Source organism: Passer domesticus, chromosome 6 (assembly GCF_036417665.1).
Source record: "Passer domesticus isolate bPasDom1 chromosome 6, bPasDom1.hap1, whole genome shotgun sequence".
NCBI classification, from domain to species: Eukaryota; Metazoa; Chordata; class Aves; order Passeriformes; family Passeridae; genus Passer; species Passer domesticus.
In genome coordinates, this window is record NC_087479.1 from 36,382,326 (window position 1) to 36,398,893 (window position 16,568).

A 16,568-nucleotide genomic window follows, 5' to 3' on the forward strand; every position below is an offset into this window, starting at 1 on the left:
TGGCAAACACTACCTGCCTGGCCAAGCTTTGCATGAACACAGTGAAAACAGCAGAACTAGAGGGAAGCAGAGAACAAGTCTACAGAGCCACAAAATAAAGATGTCTGGGGGAAACTCTCAGATTTTCTGTACTATCTACATATTCTTCTGCTATGTGCCACCAAAACAATTTCCTTTTCATCTCTTCATTGTGGCTGGCTTAATTAGAAGATCGCTGCCTGCATAAGTTTTGTCTGAGACATTGCTAAAATTCACAAAATTTTCTTGTTCCAGGCCCAAACAGCAGATTTTGCCAGGTGGGAATGACACTTTGTATAGGCACCCTTTGCTTATCAAGAAACCTAGATCAAATAGATTAGAAGACAAACCAGAGAACACCAGAACCACAGCTGTAAGGAGGCAGGATTGTTATCAGGCTGGGAGAGGAGGCTCAGAGCCACAGGGGAGTAGCTGGTGCTGTCCCTCCCAGCAGTGCTAATGACCTGCAGTGCTAATTAAACAGTGCTGCTGGAGCACTGCAAAGGAGCCCTATAACTCTGTTAATCAAAGCTCAGTAACTGTTCTCAAGGGAAAGGCAATTGTAGGAGAAATCCAGTAATTAGCCGTGATAAAAGTTCCACTCATAAAAAAACCCCAAAAAACATCACTAGCACAAAAAATGGTTAGAGGATGAAAGTGCAGTAATGGAATGGAGTTGAAGCAGGGGAAAAGGCAGGTACCCACTTTCTTGGATTTGTTGGTTGATGAATGCTTGGTCATTTTCTAGTTCCTGCTCTGCTTTGATCTGTCCTCTCAGAATCTGTTGCTTTAAGTCCTCAACATAGAGCTGCTGTTGCTGAATTTGTTTTCTGTGGAAGGCTTCCTGGTCTCTCAGTTTCTGCTTGTACTCTTCATGCACAGCATCTATTTCTCTGCTGTTAGAAAAGCTGACAGTGAATTTAAACCAGAATCAATTATTTTTAATAAAACCAGTCATCTTACTAAAGAAAGACAGACAATGTTCAAGATGTTGTTTAGTTCAATAAGGGTGCATTATGGCAAAAACTCACAGTTGTGTATATGCACATCACAGAAGCTGCAACCCTGTGAGTGTCATAAATGCCAGAAAACATGAAAGCTCTAGTAGTGAAGCAGGTAATTCCATTGCCAGAAAGATAACAGCAAAAAGATTTTAAAAAATATTGTCACTGTTCATTTTGCTGTATTCTTCCATAGATGAAACTGGGGAGGGGGTTGTTTTCAAATTATAAGATTTTTCTTCTAAGTACTTTGAAGTGATTTACAAAATGACCAACATTATTTGTTTTCAGACCAAAACCTCCAACCTAGAAATATTTATAGGCATTGTCAGGACTACACCAACAGTCTCTGGCAGTGCCAATGAAAGACCTTGATCACCCAAATCTCTGTGTAATGCAAGAGCTATATCAGGTTACTTCTATATTTGGAGAAGAATTGGGATCAGAATAGTGACTAGCCTGTGAAAAACTGCTTTATAATCTTCTCCAAGATGTTTGGCTTCTGACTGTGTGCCAAACTTTTACACACACAACAATAAGAAACAGATCATCAGAATGACAATCAAAATAGTATCTCTTCTCCCCATAATGCATTATTATATTCAAGATACCTTAGCCCTCTGAAAGGAATAGATATTGTACTTCTGCACGTGCTACCATCAAGAAATCATTAACATTAAAGTTAGATTATATCCAAAGGTGATATATGATCTTTACCTGCTAAACACTGCATTAGTATATATAACCGCAGAAAATTAAACCTTTGAGTCTTGAAAAAATGTTTTAATTTTATTTTAATAATAAATTAAATAATGTATTCATTATACTCCTAAAGCAATAAAAGTCACTAAAACTCCAAAGAGTCCCTAAAGGTCAAAAAACCTCAAAAAATATAATTTCAAAGGAAATCTTTGGAAATATCATGTAGTTTGTAAAACCACTACCAATACAAGGACATCTGTATGAAAAAAGTGTTTGACCTTTGCTACACAGGAGTAATTTGACATCTCTATTTAGAACTGTAAGCATGTGTTCAAAGCAACCATTTCTACAGCAAAAAATTGATTTTGTGTGACAGTTTAGCAAAAAGGACAGATTAAATAATTGAGCAGTGAAAATCTACAAATCTCCTGCAGTATTTTTACATGGTTCACACACTGCACTTCATAAGAAGATGTAGGAAGGTCTCAGTACACAAAAGCTTTAAGATTTTCAATAATTTACAATATTACTATGAATCTTGCTCACACAAGAAAAACAGAACTGTGTTTTGCTTTAATGGCTATGTAAATGTAATGCTGAGAGTAACTGGGAGAGAATCACAGAATATCTTCTGTTCAGTTGTCTGTCATGGTGCAAACACACCACAAACTTTGCTGCTGCCGTCTGCTAAGTGGTTTGTGTCTATTTGTCACCTACACAAACAAATTGTAAGGACATGCAGGTCCAAGATCTCTTTGTCCTTGGCTCATCTCCAAAGATGCCAGTTCCCTGTGATTTGTAATTTTTTCCCCCTTAGATTAACTTTAATTGATCCCCAGGAAATAGAAGTGGGATGCCTCATTTCTCATTCAGCTGAGGTAGGTTTGAATTGAATTTCCCTGCAGCACCGAAACACTCCAGTGGTGATTACAAACCTCCAGCTGTTCAGGTGTTTCTAACACCACAGCCACAGGGGGACAAACTCACAGGTTAAAGAGAGACTGGCTCACTAAAGAAGGACCACTTTCCAAACATATTGAATCTGAAGTATCTTGTTGGGCAAAGCTCCCATGGTTTCAGTGGTAACTCTCAGGGAGGCTTGCCCTAAATACAGCTTAGAGGTTGCCTTCCATATTTTCTAATGGAGCAGCCATATAATCTGGAGGTTAAAGTACTGATCTGGGACAAAATACTTCTGATTTGGAGCAGTTACATGACCTCTGTGCTTTCACATCCTTGGTCTGCAAAGTCTTCAGGACGAGGAGTGCCTCTGGATGCCTATGCACCAAACCTAACAGCCTCTCTGCAGAAACTGGTGATGAGATAGTCTTTAACCTGTTCTACTAACAGACACATGAAAGCTCTGGTTCCTCTGGTGTATGAAAGTTGAAAAATAAGAATCTAAATTTGTCACTGGTCTCACATGACCTTAGGCAAGTTGCTTAGTCTGAGACACGTGTGAAAGAAACAAAGAGAAGTGATAGGGATCCATTAGCATTATCAAACATTAGAAAGTCAAATATCAAAAAAGCTGATTTCTATTAATTTATCATTGTTAGCATCATTCTGCATGAAACTGAGGAAACTGAGTAAATCATTGCCAGCAGGCTGAAAAGAATCATGATACTAAAACAGTAGTGAAAGAATTTTTGCTCTGCAACTGTTTACTAAAACTAGATAAAATTCCTCTGATAAAATGTCTCTCATTCTTCCTAACCATGACTTTGAGCTTTCAGCCAATCTTCCCATAAAATTTACTTACCAGATTTCAAACTGCTTACAAACTGAAGTAAATGATACAACTCAGCACTGTGTTTCAATCCAAAGACCTAGCAATGCCCTCAGGGGTGGTTAGGTAACATCTGTTTACAGCTGTGAGAGGATCACAAGCTTTTGCTGTACTTTCCAACCTTGCTGAAACCACAGCCCACCCCCACAGTAGAAAGGAAGAGAGAATAAGCAATACAAGCAATGCACGTGGCAGAGTGCTGTTTGCTCTCAGCAGCACTAGCATATTCCCTCACGTGTGTAGTAATGGCTTTTTGCTGAACTAACATGAAATGGTGAGATCCTTTCCAACAGCCGTGTGTGTTTGCACACAGCAGAACATGAGGCAGGCCAAACTGATGGTATTAATCACAGATCCATGTTATGACTACACCCCAGAAAGGCAGAGTCCAGAGGAACAACCATATTCCACTTTAAACACAGCACAGCAGCCATTGCAGCATTCTTTCTGCTTTTGTTTGGGTGATGTAGCTTGTTGGTACAACTCTCCCTCTGTAAGGTTAAAGTCTCTGTAACAAAATACTGTTGTTCCAGGTATACATACAACTTGCAGTTCTGCTGTTATTTCACTGTCTCTGCTTCATTTCCTAATTTCTAGTAGTACAAAACAAAAATCAGGCAGAGCAGTAAAGCCAGGTCTGAATACAGAGACTGAACATTAAGCAGCTTTTTATGAAGCTGCTTCTTACAGACAGTTTTCTGAAGTGGAACAAAAAGATAATGAAAATCCATGCAGAGACACTTACATAATACACAAATACAAGAGGATGTTTTCCCTCTGGCTGTGAAATACTGAATGTGAGAGCAGAATTACTGGCTAGTTTGGGATACAGATCTGCCTCTCACAGAAGCTGCTGAAACCAAGAACATGAAGTCAGAATGCTCCCTTTCCACCTTTGAACATGCTATGTCATGTTAGCACACTTCTGCTGGTTTGTGAAAATAACATAATAAACTAAACTAAAAAATGATATGACAATGGCCCAGAAAGAAAATAACAGATTCACACCCATTTCATAGCTAAATAATCTAATAAGCAATTAAAAAACCAGTCAGTTTGTGTCATATATGTTTGAATGACTAAACTAAAATGAAGTATCAGTCCAGTTAACAGGAATTTAGCCAAATTTTGTAATAAGTAGGAGAGATCACTAATTTTTTAATCTAAAACATCTTAAATCAGACGTACTGTTAAATTCAGACATGAAACACTGGAATGCTATGAGATACAGCAAAAAAAGCCAAGCATGCTGTTGCTCATATTCCTGCTTTTCCATACAAGCAATCTGCACTCAGTATAATTCTAGTAGGAAATAAAATAGCCTCAGAACATACATGAGAGAAACAGCTTCATTTTTGTAGGTATCAAGACATACATAAAGTCTTGGTTTCACAGGACCAGCATATTCTAGCATACAGCATATTAAAAAAAGCAATTCTGCAGAGAATTTCATAGAAGCATGCAGACTTCTGGGTGTATCAAATGCAGCAAGAAGTGTCAACAGTTACCCCCTCCTCCAAGTAAACCATTAAAAGCTGCAAGTAAAATGACAACAAAAAGACACCAACCCTAAACTAAAGATAATCACAAATTACTGAGAAAGCATTAATATTATACCGATTCTGCTGGATTGCTTTTCCATCTCATTTTTCTCTCCAAAGTTTGCAGGATGCATGCTAAACGAGCCATCTGTAAATCCACATTTTTTTCCAGCCGGTTTTGTTGTCAGCTCTCTGGGATCCTATTGTGCAATTCTCCTCCCCTCTTCCCCAAACACTTCTGCTGCTGATGCAGAGGCTGGCGGCTGCTACAGCATAATGCAGCTTTCAGTAACTATGGCAGCAATAGCTCTGAATACCTGCTGCAACAAAATCCTAAGGCTCAAATAGAGAAACTACAGTGAAAAATAATTTCATGTGGTAAAAGCTGAAATTTGGCAGTTTTCTCAAAAAAGACATCAGTCAAGTTAGCATCCCCATCTTTTCGACCGCCTGGTGTTCAAGTCCTATTTGTCTTTCACAAATTATTTTTCCCAAGGGAAAAGGAGTTAAAAATAAAGCAGAAAAGAAGATGCTGGCAAGGCATTTTGCACCCTTGCAAACCCCTCAGTGAGAGCAGTCACAAGTTAGAATTACAAGCCTATCCACTAATGCACATCTGCACAACTGCTCCCACCTTCTCCAGCTCTATCCTCCCCCTCTTGCCGTGTCCAATCCGGGGCCCTTCCCGAGGGGCTTAGGGCAGCAGCAGCAGGCACCATGCAGCTGCACAGGATCCACATCTGCTGCTGCCTGGCACAGGGACCCAAACCTCTCCCTTCTCCTCCCTAAAGCAAAGGGAAGAGCATCCAAGGAGACACAAAGACCTTGTGCTGTCACCTCCTTCAGCCTCCTGAGGGAATGCCACTCACATAATTCAGCCCAAAAGTTGGGGAGTGGTGGGTGGGAGCCAAAAATCAGTCAAAATGGCCAACTGAGTCAGAAACCTTTAGAAACAAGGGATCTTTGGAAACCTGCACACATAGTAGTCCCCTTCACAGAAGTTACTATCAAGTGAGGTATCATTTAGATTTCTGATTAACTGGTTTGCTTAAAGCAAAAGCACACCATTCTGTTTCATATGTGGTTTTTTCAGCCCTTCTATGCAAAACCTCTTTTCCTTTGCCAAAGCCCCCAAAATAACAGTAAAGCAATGACTTATTTAAGGCACTCCTTTAAATACATCTCTAAAACAGACCTCTTTCTGACCAAAAGTCACAGGCACAAGACACAGCCACATTGTCCAGTAAAGGGCAATGCTGCCTCTTTAAATTCCAATTCAGCTAACACAGGTTTTCCCTTCACAATGTCAGTTATAAATAGAATTAGTTTGTTACCCTGCTAATCCACTACTGTGGATTCTGCTGTGAACTGTAGAGTTGCTGTAACTGACACAGTGCATTTCTTTGTGAAACAGAATATCTGAGGCATCTTTTAAGAGATGCAAAACCTCTTGTTTAACCTTTTTGTTTTGTTTTTTGGTAGAGCATTTTGAAATTCTGAAATGAAAGCTGTTAGTGAGAACCAGAGTATTTTACAGATATAAAATTATGGGATACAGATCCCATAGTATTAGTTGGACAAGTTAACCATGCCACATTAGAATAATAAGTATGTTTGTTATGCTGTATAGAATTTCTCTCCCCCCAGTTTAACAATGTTGGTATTTTCAAAGAATCGGTGTTTAAGCATGCTCCAAGCAGCTAAATAATTCAGTGTACTGCTGTACCATTGAACTCTAATGGAAAAACTCCTATGGGGTTTTTTTCTGAAATGAGCAAGACAATAAAATCAGAGTTTTTATTTGTATGCTTTATGGTATTAAGGCAATGGCAGGAGACAGACCTTTATTGTCTACTTTTTTGTGGTGATGCTGTTATATGACTGATGCCATCCACAGGCCCTCTGTGTGTTTTGCCGAGAGCAAACATCAGAAATTTGCGGTGCTGGAGCTCTTGGGAGTGTGGTGTATGAGCAAGCAACCAAATTAGAGTACAATGACTCACAATGCCTGAAGTTTTAATATTTGTGTGCAGTAGAAAATAGTTTTTCCTCTCATTTATCAAAATATTTTAATGTACAATTAAAGGATGAACTGGTAATTCAACCCATAAAAGGCAGATGAGAAAAACATCATCATACTGATAGCATAGGAGGTAAGACTTCTATAATTAATAATCATTATGTAATACATATATTTATATGATCTGAAATAAAAAATCCAGAAGAAAGCAGAGTACTATTAGTTCCTGATTAAAAAGTTACTTAAATCCATGGAAACTCAACAATTTCTGAATTACTTCTGTTTGCACCTACTGTGCTCCTTTGCATGAATGGACCACTTTCTATGCCAGGAATTATATTTTTTTCTTTTCCCTAAAGCAATTTTATTCTCACCAGAAGAGAACCCACTTTATTTAAGCAATTTTCACTATATTAATGAGTATTCCCAGTACCTACTATTGGCACAAAATCTAATACATTTAGGGCTCATATACCGGAAATTGGTGGCAACTTCAGAGTAAGCCTCACTCTATTAATGATTTTTAAATGCATGCTACACATGCAACAAAGATGCAAACCATTTGCACAAGATCTCACATGAATAAAGAACATGGCTGCTGAGCCTTGCCTGTAACTCAGCTTCATGTACAGATTCTTGTTCCAATATGATAAAACAGTTTGAAGTAAAGCTTAAAGTGTTAGCTTCCATCCCTTCTGGAGACAAGCAACCTAGCACTGGAGAAAGCCAAAGCAAAAGATGCCAAAAATTTCAGCATGATTTAGACACATTAATAATCTTACCTTGTTTCAAGAGAACACTTGTTTTCTTCACAGTTTCTACATTTTTGACTGCAAAAATAAAAATAGAAAATCATAAATATTTGGGGAAAAAGGCAAGAAAACTTCACTGAAGCCTATTGCACACAATGTTACTGTAATTTTCAACAGAGGAAGATGCAGATTTCTAGCAGCTGGGAGAGGACCAAGAACTTTCAAGTGAGAGGGGGACAGGGAACAAGACACACACACACACACACACACACACACACACAGAGCTTTACCTGGTCTTTTATTTTCCTCTAATCTCTTTCTGACAGAGACAAGACCCTGCATTAGGGTAGACTTTTCTACTGGTGATCAAATAAACACTTCCTGTAGTCCACTTAGTTCTGTGTTATGGTTTGCAAATTATCTCACACACAACTTTTAGTACTTGACATTTATTCTTATAATATCAATCTCAGGCTAGATGCTTCAACCATAACCCCCTCCATGAGCAACACTTCTTGTCTGTACAGAAACATGGGCTCACAGGTTACTGCCAAGCAAGGCTGAGTGGATCAATTCAGTGTACTTATGCCAAATAACAGTTCAAAAGGGTAGCAGGACCACTGGATTACTTAAGGTGAAAACCAGCTATTATAAGATGTAGTTTACAGATCATTCCTGTAAGAGATGGACACTGATAAAACCCAAGCAAATGCAATACCATAACATTTTCATTTTTACTGAAGTCACAATCTGAAATCCTCTAGGTGAGCATGAGGGTAATTTTAAGCAATGTAATGTGCTTGTAATACCCTGCCCAAGTGATTAAAAAATTGCAAACACAAACAAGTCTTCTATCTGAACATGGTCTGGGAAAAAAAAATCAATCAGAAATGTTCTGCAGTTTTGTCAGGTTAAAAAGGGAAAACCAACTACAAATTTGCGATAAACTGTTCATAGTGCTTCTGGGTTTCTTCATTTTTTTCTAGATTAATCAAAAAACTTGTAACAAGAGCTCTACAACTAATGTTTTTGGCAACATAAAGCGCACCTTGGTGCGTACATTTGATGGTCATTAGACAAACCCTTATTTGTAAAATTATTTCTAATTTTTCCTAAGAAAAGAATAGCAATGGTGTGTAAAATGTTCTTCAGTAAAAAACAAAATGAAGTAACGTTTTTTATAGGCAGGTATCACTACAGCAAATGAAAAGCAAATACAGAGATTAGATACCCTAAAGAGAACATATAAACCCACACTATCTAAGGTGGAAAGCAAGCCACTTAATTAGAAGCATGAAGAACATTTAAAACAGAGATAACATTTTATGCTCATAAAAATGAGATGAAATACTTCCTCTAGAAAGAGATAAAAGATTCCCAGTATGTTACCACACCAAAAGCACTCTAGCAAGAAGCAGAACCACCAGCAGACATGAATGAGAAGATGGCTGTTTCTTGCCTTTAACAGGTTAATTGAATGTGCCAGGCTGAGAGGAATTAAAAAAGAAAAAGAACCCAGTTATATTTAATTCAGTAATATTCTATTTTCAATGTTATGAACTGAAACATAGAACATAATTCATTTTCCTGATACATATTTATCACTGTCTTCATCACACCATTCCTTTCCAATTCATAAAGTCTCTGCTGTAGAAGCACACACTAAACACTGAGAATGAGCAGCTTTGCCACGCTGTGAAAGCAGTAGATGCCTTAGTTACTGCTCATTTTAAAAAAAAACAAACAAACAAGGAATTACATTGGCTTTCTGAGATGAAGGGCTCAATGAGGACTTGAACTAAAGAGAATTTATGAACAAACCTTCTGATTTCCTCAACAAATTAGCAGCGAAAATCAATTGGTAATAATTGCCTTGGCTAAATATATCCTGAAAAGACCATTCTGTACATTGAAGCAATAATATTGTAAAAATTATAGATTAGCTGTAAAGCAGATGTCCAAATGAACTGAGTTAAGGCTGACAGTCTCATCTGAGGTACTTTCTTAATTGAGCATCAATAAATTATTTTGCAGGTTTGTTGCTTGTTTATCTTAATGCTCTGTTTTAGTGGTCTGGCCATTGTATTTTCTCTGACATTTTTATTTGACTACTTAAAAACATAGTGGGACTTATTCTGTATACAGCTTTCTTTTGTCTGAACCAAGTCTCTTATTTCAGACACCATCCCAAAAGAGAAATTTTTTGTTCAGTTGCCTTTTTCTAAGTTTTAAACTTACTTGTAGAGAGAAGAAAGGATGTAGTGTGGAGAATTGATGCAACTTCCATCCAAATTGAGCCAGTCCAAAGCTCCATAACTCTTAGTGGGTGGGGTTTCATTAATCTACAGAAAGCACACCACACAGGACAGGAATTTTAAAAAAATCACAGCAACCCAGGAACTTCCAAGGTATCATTAGTACTGCCATTGTTAACTATTGTGTGCAAGGCCACATAGTACCTCCCATGTGAGTTTATAATCTCACACTTCTGCTTAGTCTTTGATAATTAGCAAAATTACTAAGTGTTTGTTACTGAGTACATCTCTTTTTGCAGCTCTATTTGAATGTGCTGCATGTTTCATTAATCAAGAAATTAAGAATGAAAACAAACAGAAGTTAAGCCCCTTATCTTGAAGTGAGTACAGAAGAACGGAAGAGTGGAAAGTAGAAAACATTAATAAATGAAAATCCATTTTAAAAGGTAGACTCTTGCCAATAGCAGTTGATTATATGGTAATTCCTGAATGAGAAAACTTACATTTTTAAGTTAGGTGTTTAGTTACATTTGTCAGTCATTTTAAGAATTACTTCATTTCTTAGACATAATTGAACAAGCCAACCAAATAATATCTTACAGTAATTAGCTCCTGAGTTTAACATACCAATAAATATTTTGTTTGCTCCTGATGTATGTAACAATTAACTGCTTTCAGAGTCGACAACACTTAAGTACTTAATCCCATAAATTTTCCATTTCTTCTAGTATACTTCATTCAAGACAGTGAAATGACAAAGAAAGAAGATAACTCAGAAAATTGTCAAATGTGGAAAGATTCTTAACTGGTCTTTTCACCGCAGCATTCTGCCTACTGTAGTCATGACTAGAAATAGGAAATACTAAATTATTCAAGGGATCTACATCATCTTTTGCTAAGCACATCTGAAGGAAGTGCTAGTGTCCTCCCACTAGAGGTTTAGTGTCATTAGAGACCATTAGATGGAGGAAATTAAGTAAGTGAATACGATGATGAGATGAAATATTATCTTTATCAGGCTGGCTTTTAAGAAGAAAAAAGATAGGAAGGAAAAAAAAGAAAAAATAGTGGAGAAAAACAGTTTTAGAACTTACTGATCTTCTTAATCTTAAGATAGCAGCTTCTGCTGGGTGATTGAATCTAAACTTATGAGATTTGCCAAGGACAACAAGGGCCCCTGTGAAAACAAAATAATTAGACATTTACAGAGACATAATCCATCAAACTACTATAGAATATCAGGTTAAAAAAAATCTGACCAACTGCTTTCTGTAAATCACAGATCAGAGAATTATTTTTAAAATTTGTCACTATGGAATGGCAGAGTTATCGATCTGTAATGACAGCATCCAAGAAAATTAATCTTGGAGATCTCTGCGGAGTAAACATAACTGTAAATTCCCCATTCATATTAAAAGCCAGCATGACTTCATGCCAAAACCATAACCAACCCACTGCTGAAAACTTGTTTTTACACGATATCTTACACTATGAAAAAGCTGAAGGTTGTGTCAACCATATTATATATTCGCCAAAAAACCCCTTCAGCGACCAGCTGACTTAGAGTCAGTCTCCACTATTTTCCACACTAATGTCTCTGATTACATTTTCCCTTTTCAGAAACCTACATACTGCTGTTGCCAAAAAGAGGCAGAATATTGTCGCCAATGTTTTAATTTTACCTCTATTGGGTGCCTAATTTATTTAGCCATGGATCAAACCTTGTGGAGCTGGCGGCAGACTGAGAGACGCCTTTCTTTGATCTGCTCAAGTTCCACAAATTCTAGACCTAAACTGCAGTGATAAGGTGACCGTAAGGCAGCGTTCATTTTCCCCAGAAATCACAAGTCTTGCCTTGTGACAGACGGCAGGCCCCGGCCACCTCAGAGCCGTTGACAGAGCAGCGCGCGCCCGGGCCGGGCCGCAGGGTGACGATGCCGCGGTGGTTGTCTATCGAGCAGTGGTTCCTCTCGATCCACTGCCCCTGCAGGACTGCAACGCAGAGGTTAGCTCGCCTGGGGAAGGGCTGGGCTGGCCCCGCTCTCCCCAGACTGCCACAGACTCTTTGACACTATGCGTACTTCATTCCCCAGAGAAACGTGCAAAATAAGGATGTTAAATACTGCTAGGAAATACTTAATCACACAAAAACTTGCTATTGAAACTAGCGGGATTGTTTCTTTATTTCTGGTACTGGAAAACTACATATCACCTTCTGCTATGTGAGCTGATGTGCAAATTCTTCTGTTTTGTTGAATTTTCTTAATGCCATTACGGCATTTATTGTTTGTAATTCACTAATCTACAGGCAGAAAATAATCAAACATAACCAAGCTTAGCAGAATTTAAGCAAAGCTGGGATCCCACACATTTTCCAACTTCAGTAGAAAGTTTCAGTTCTCTATCATAGTATCCAGCTCCTGAGATTGACTGCTAAAATTAAAAGCAGAAACTAAATTAAATAAGATGTATTCTGAATAATTTGGACTTTATATCTAAAATATTCTGAACAAGTAGAGTTGAAAAGCATTTTCAATATCTTGTGCCACTAGTTTAGGGCAGAATATCTGAGAATTTGGATGTAAGATGTAGATGTAGATATTTTTAAACTCTAGTGTAGCATTTCACAAGTGGAAAGAAAATTTTGAAGTGATCTCAATTTGGTCAAATCCACTGACTTTTTGGCCTCATAAACAAAAAATAATCACATATTTTAGCAAAAATTAATAATGAGTCTCTTCTACTTAACTTCTTCAATAAAGAAAGCTGACAAAAAGAAACACTACGTAGCTGTTACACATGACAAATGTAAACCTCTTGGTTTGACCTGATCATATGGATCATATGACAAAATAAGCTGCAATATCATTATCTTACCAATGTCTTGATCTTGGTCTGAGTCACTTCTTCCAATTTTGGTTGTTCCTTCCTAAAAGAAGAAAATAACTAATTTAAAAGTTGGTTACAGAAAGAAATATTATATATACTACCTTGAAAAGCTTTGGTACATCATTTTAGCAAGCTTAAAATAAATTGCCTTTGAATGACTGAATTGTTTGAAGTAAATGCTGTGTACTGGTAATATTCCAGCTCACTGTCCCCCTTAGCATTGCAATTACTCTTCATCCTGCAGCTATGTCAGCTTCTATGACTCCAGTAGATAAAGTAACCCTCAGTGGATGATATTTGGACTGTGCTAGAGATCACATTTTGGATATGAACATGCATCCTGATGCTTTGTACTTGTACAGTGAGACTTGATGTTCACAGAAATGAGACAATTTTTTAAAATATCTATGTAGAAAAAAAGAAGCTGCAAAATTATGATTCAATTAACCAGGCTTTTCAAATTTAAAAGTAACAGAATTCCTAATTTATAAGGGTACTTTGTCATAGATTATGAACTCTTCAATCTAACTACTAAAGAAAAACTTTTTTCTGAAACTTAAAAGACATCTATGAAGTCTTCCTGGTGCTCATGGTATATGGGAAAATTCCCAAACCCGAAGACTCAGTAACTTTAAAAAAAGAACTGCCTAGAAACAAAAGTCTCCAGAACAAGAAGATTTGAACTATATTATGGGTCAGTGATGGAAGTGAGACAGTAGTTTTATGGTTCCCTGCAAATGCCAATAAAAAAGTTGTTTAAACAATAACACAAGAAAAAAAAATGTCAAAAAAGGCAAATAATTCAATTAATTGACCATCAGTCTATTAATTTCCATTATCAGTTCTATGTTTTTCCTTAGGAAAAAAAAGAAAGATAATTTCCCAATTTTAAAGAGATGCTGCAATTGGTTATGGTAAAGTGATTGGTAAATGCACTCCAAATTTACTTTAATGGCAAGCCTTTCAGTTTTATTAAAATTAATTATGGACAGTAAGCAATGTGATTTTGTATTCAAATTAGAACAAATGAAATATACTCTCTGCTCCAAGTGTATTGTAAAGTCTGGATTTAAAGATCAAGCACAAAGTAGTAATTGGAAGCCTGAAGACTGGGAAAACAGAAGCTGTGCAGAACTTCAAGGTGCTCCAGTTCTGGGTAATTATGGGTAAATCACAGTGGGTTTGTGCACTGGCAGAAAGGGAATGGTAATCACGAAGCTCCTCACAGAGCTCAGCTGTCTGAACCAACAAACAGATCCCCCAGGCATGACCCTGCTGAGACTTCATTTGCTGGAGAGGCTGAAGGCTGGACTGTGCCTCTGCTTTGAAGCAATTACCAAGTTAAATGTCAGCCTAATGTTCAGCAGACTCAACTGCAAAATATCCACCTGGGCTGGCTGCAACTTCCAGAAAACTTGTAGTCCATATGGCCTTTGACTCTTGTAACTCAATCAAGTGAGATAGCAACATGTATTTTATACAGAGAGAAGTAAACCAACTCCTAAAAGTTCTCTTTATCAATTATCTTCTTACAATCAATTATCTTCTTCTTTGGCAATGAATTGTATAGTTACTGTAATTCCAAAAGAAACATTCTCCAAGTTGCTGAACTAACTCTCTGCTAATACAATTTAATTAAGAAAAGTGTATTACAGCAGTATTGGCTCAGGAAATTCACAACAGCATCCCAGTCAGTGGAGTGATTCTGGGTAAGTTTAAATCCAACTGAAAATTGCAGGGAGACCAAAGGTACAGATACAATTCAAGCAAATTAACTCAACTTGAGAAAATAAAATAAAAATAACCATATCCCAGGACCATGTTGATTTCATTTTTAAAATGCTATTATTGAACAAATAATTGTAATATTTATATTCCTTCCTAATTTAATATTGAGTATTCTACCTGAGAAAGGGAAAGATGTTTCAGATGAAACAACTGCACAACCTGACCTGAGCACACCACAGTGCATCTTCACACCCCTTGAAGTGGGTTTACATTGCTACCTCTTCTGGCCCTTTCTCATCACTAGGGGTAGAATTCCTAATGTACATTACAGATCTATAAAGAGTAAGATTGATTTGCCCCTTCACTTCTGGAAGTAGTCCAACTTTCAAAAAAGGTTATGAAGTTCACCTTTTACTGAAGCAATAAACAAATTGCATAATTTTAGGCTATGCAAAAGAGCTAAATCACAGGAAAACGTACAACTTTTATTAATGAAAGCCAGAAAATTAAGCATAGGTACAGCATCAGTTAGTGTGACTAATACTATGAAATATCAGAGAAGTAAAAGAATAACATAATATTTATTTTGCATGATCTGGAAACTGCTGCTGTGACCTCTCTCTAGAAGTACTATGTAAAGAGCTGTTATACAGCGAAGCCTTAATTTCTAAGGAACCACTAATGTTTTACCTTCTTGCTGTTCAGACGAAGGTAACAGACACCAGAGACTAAAAGATGTAAAGCACAAAGAAAAGAAAAGGCAGCATCTAGAAGCAAAGAAAGAAGGGACAAAGATGTTAGTGTGACAGAGTCATGAATTACTTCAGAAGGTGACCCTTCAAACCATGATATGCCATCAAAATTAATATATTTAAATTAGGTGTTGTCAAAATTAGTATGGGAAAGTATTTGCTCTTTCCCCAATGGCACATGACAGAAAAGCATTTAAGTAGTAGCAGTTGCTTTCAATAAATATTTATTGTTAATGTAGGGTTGAGTAGTTGAAGTTGCATGTTGATCAGCACTGGACATAAATACTTGGTCCCAAATAATTACCTGGTACAATTTCTTTGTGTTGGCATCAGAAAAATTAGTTAAGTTTCTCTTTCAATATAATAGAAGAACAGCAAGATTTCTGTTTTAACTATTTGTTACCATTTTAAGAAGAATGAAAAAATCCTGTATCCTTAAACTGTTAATTACCACAAAATCTAGATAAAGATTTTTTTATTAGTAGACAGATACATGATTTTTAACTGTTTTGGCAATGAGTGAACCCCTGTAGAAGTGCCCATCCAACATGCCTTTCACATTAAGTAGCATCAATATTTCAGTAATTTCCATTCCTTTAAACAACATTAAAAATGTTGAAGTCTGGCCTAGCATTTGCCATATCAAAAACCAAAAAACCCTTAAACCATCTGACCCAGCCGTGCACATCATGTGCCATAACGTGCAGTAATGTACATACTATGTTATAAGAGCTTCTTAGTGAAAGCTTTGCCTTAAATTAGCAGCTACACAACAAAACAGTGTCTATGAGGCCAGGATTTGTACGTGATCTTCAAGAACAGTCACTCCAGCAGTATCACAAATAACTAACCTCCATGCTACATACCTGGTATTTACGTGGCAGATCTCTCATAGGGTTAAAATCAACATATAGTCATTGCCAAAGTGAGCTTTTGTTTCTTAAACCTTACTTTTATCTATACATATACAAATATTCCAGTCTTAAGTGTACAAATGCATAATAAAATTTGGACCAGTGTGTCTGGAATATTTTAAGCTCCATCCTTTTCCATATATATGAACACATAACTGCCCTGATGCTTTGTGGACTAATTTAAAATTTTGCTTTGCTTGTAATGCA

The 16,568-nt window shown here is 37.0% G+C and overlaps 1 protein-coding gene across 1 annotated transcript in view; it reads right to left on the bottom strand.

The window, feature by feature from the left end:
• Positions 1-16,568, bottom strand: part of STARD9 (StAR related lipid transfer domain containing 9) — a 96,422-nt gene that overhangs the window by 24,089 nt on the left and 55,765 nt on the right. The window contains exons 17-22 of the mRNA XM_064424512.1: positions 12,956-13,007; positions 11,933-12,070; positions 11,173-11,255; positions 10,062-10,165; positions 7,854-7,901; positions 724-926 (exon numbers count right to left, since the gene is read on the bottom strand). Of these exons, the coding sequence (XP_064280582.1) occupies positions 724-926; positions 7,854-7,901; positions 10,062-10,165; positions 11,173-11,255; positions 11,933-12,070; positions 12,956-13,007 (628 nt within the window). The remainder of the gene's footprint in view (positions 1-723; positions 927-7,853; positions 7,902-10,061; positions 10,166-11,172; positions 11,256-11,932; positions 12,071-12,955; positions 13,008-16,568) is intronic.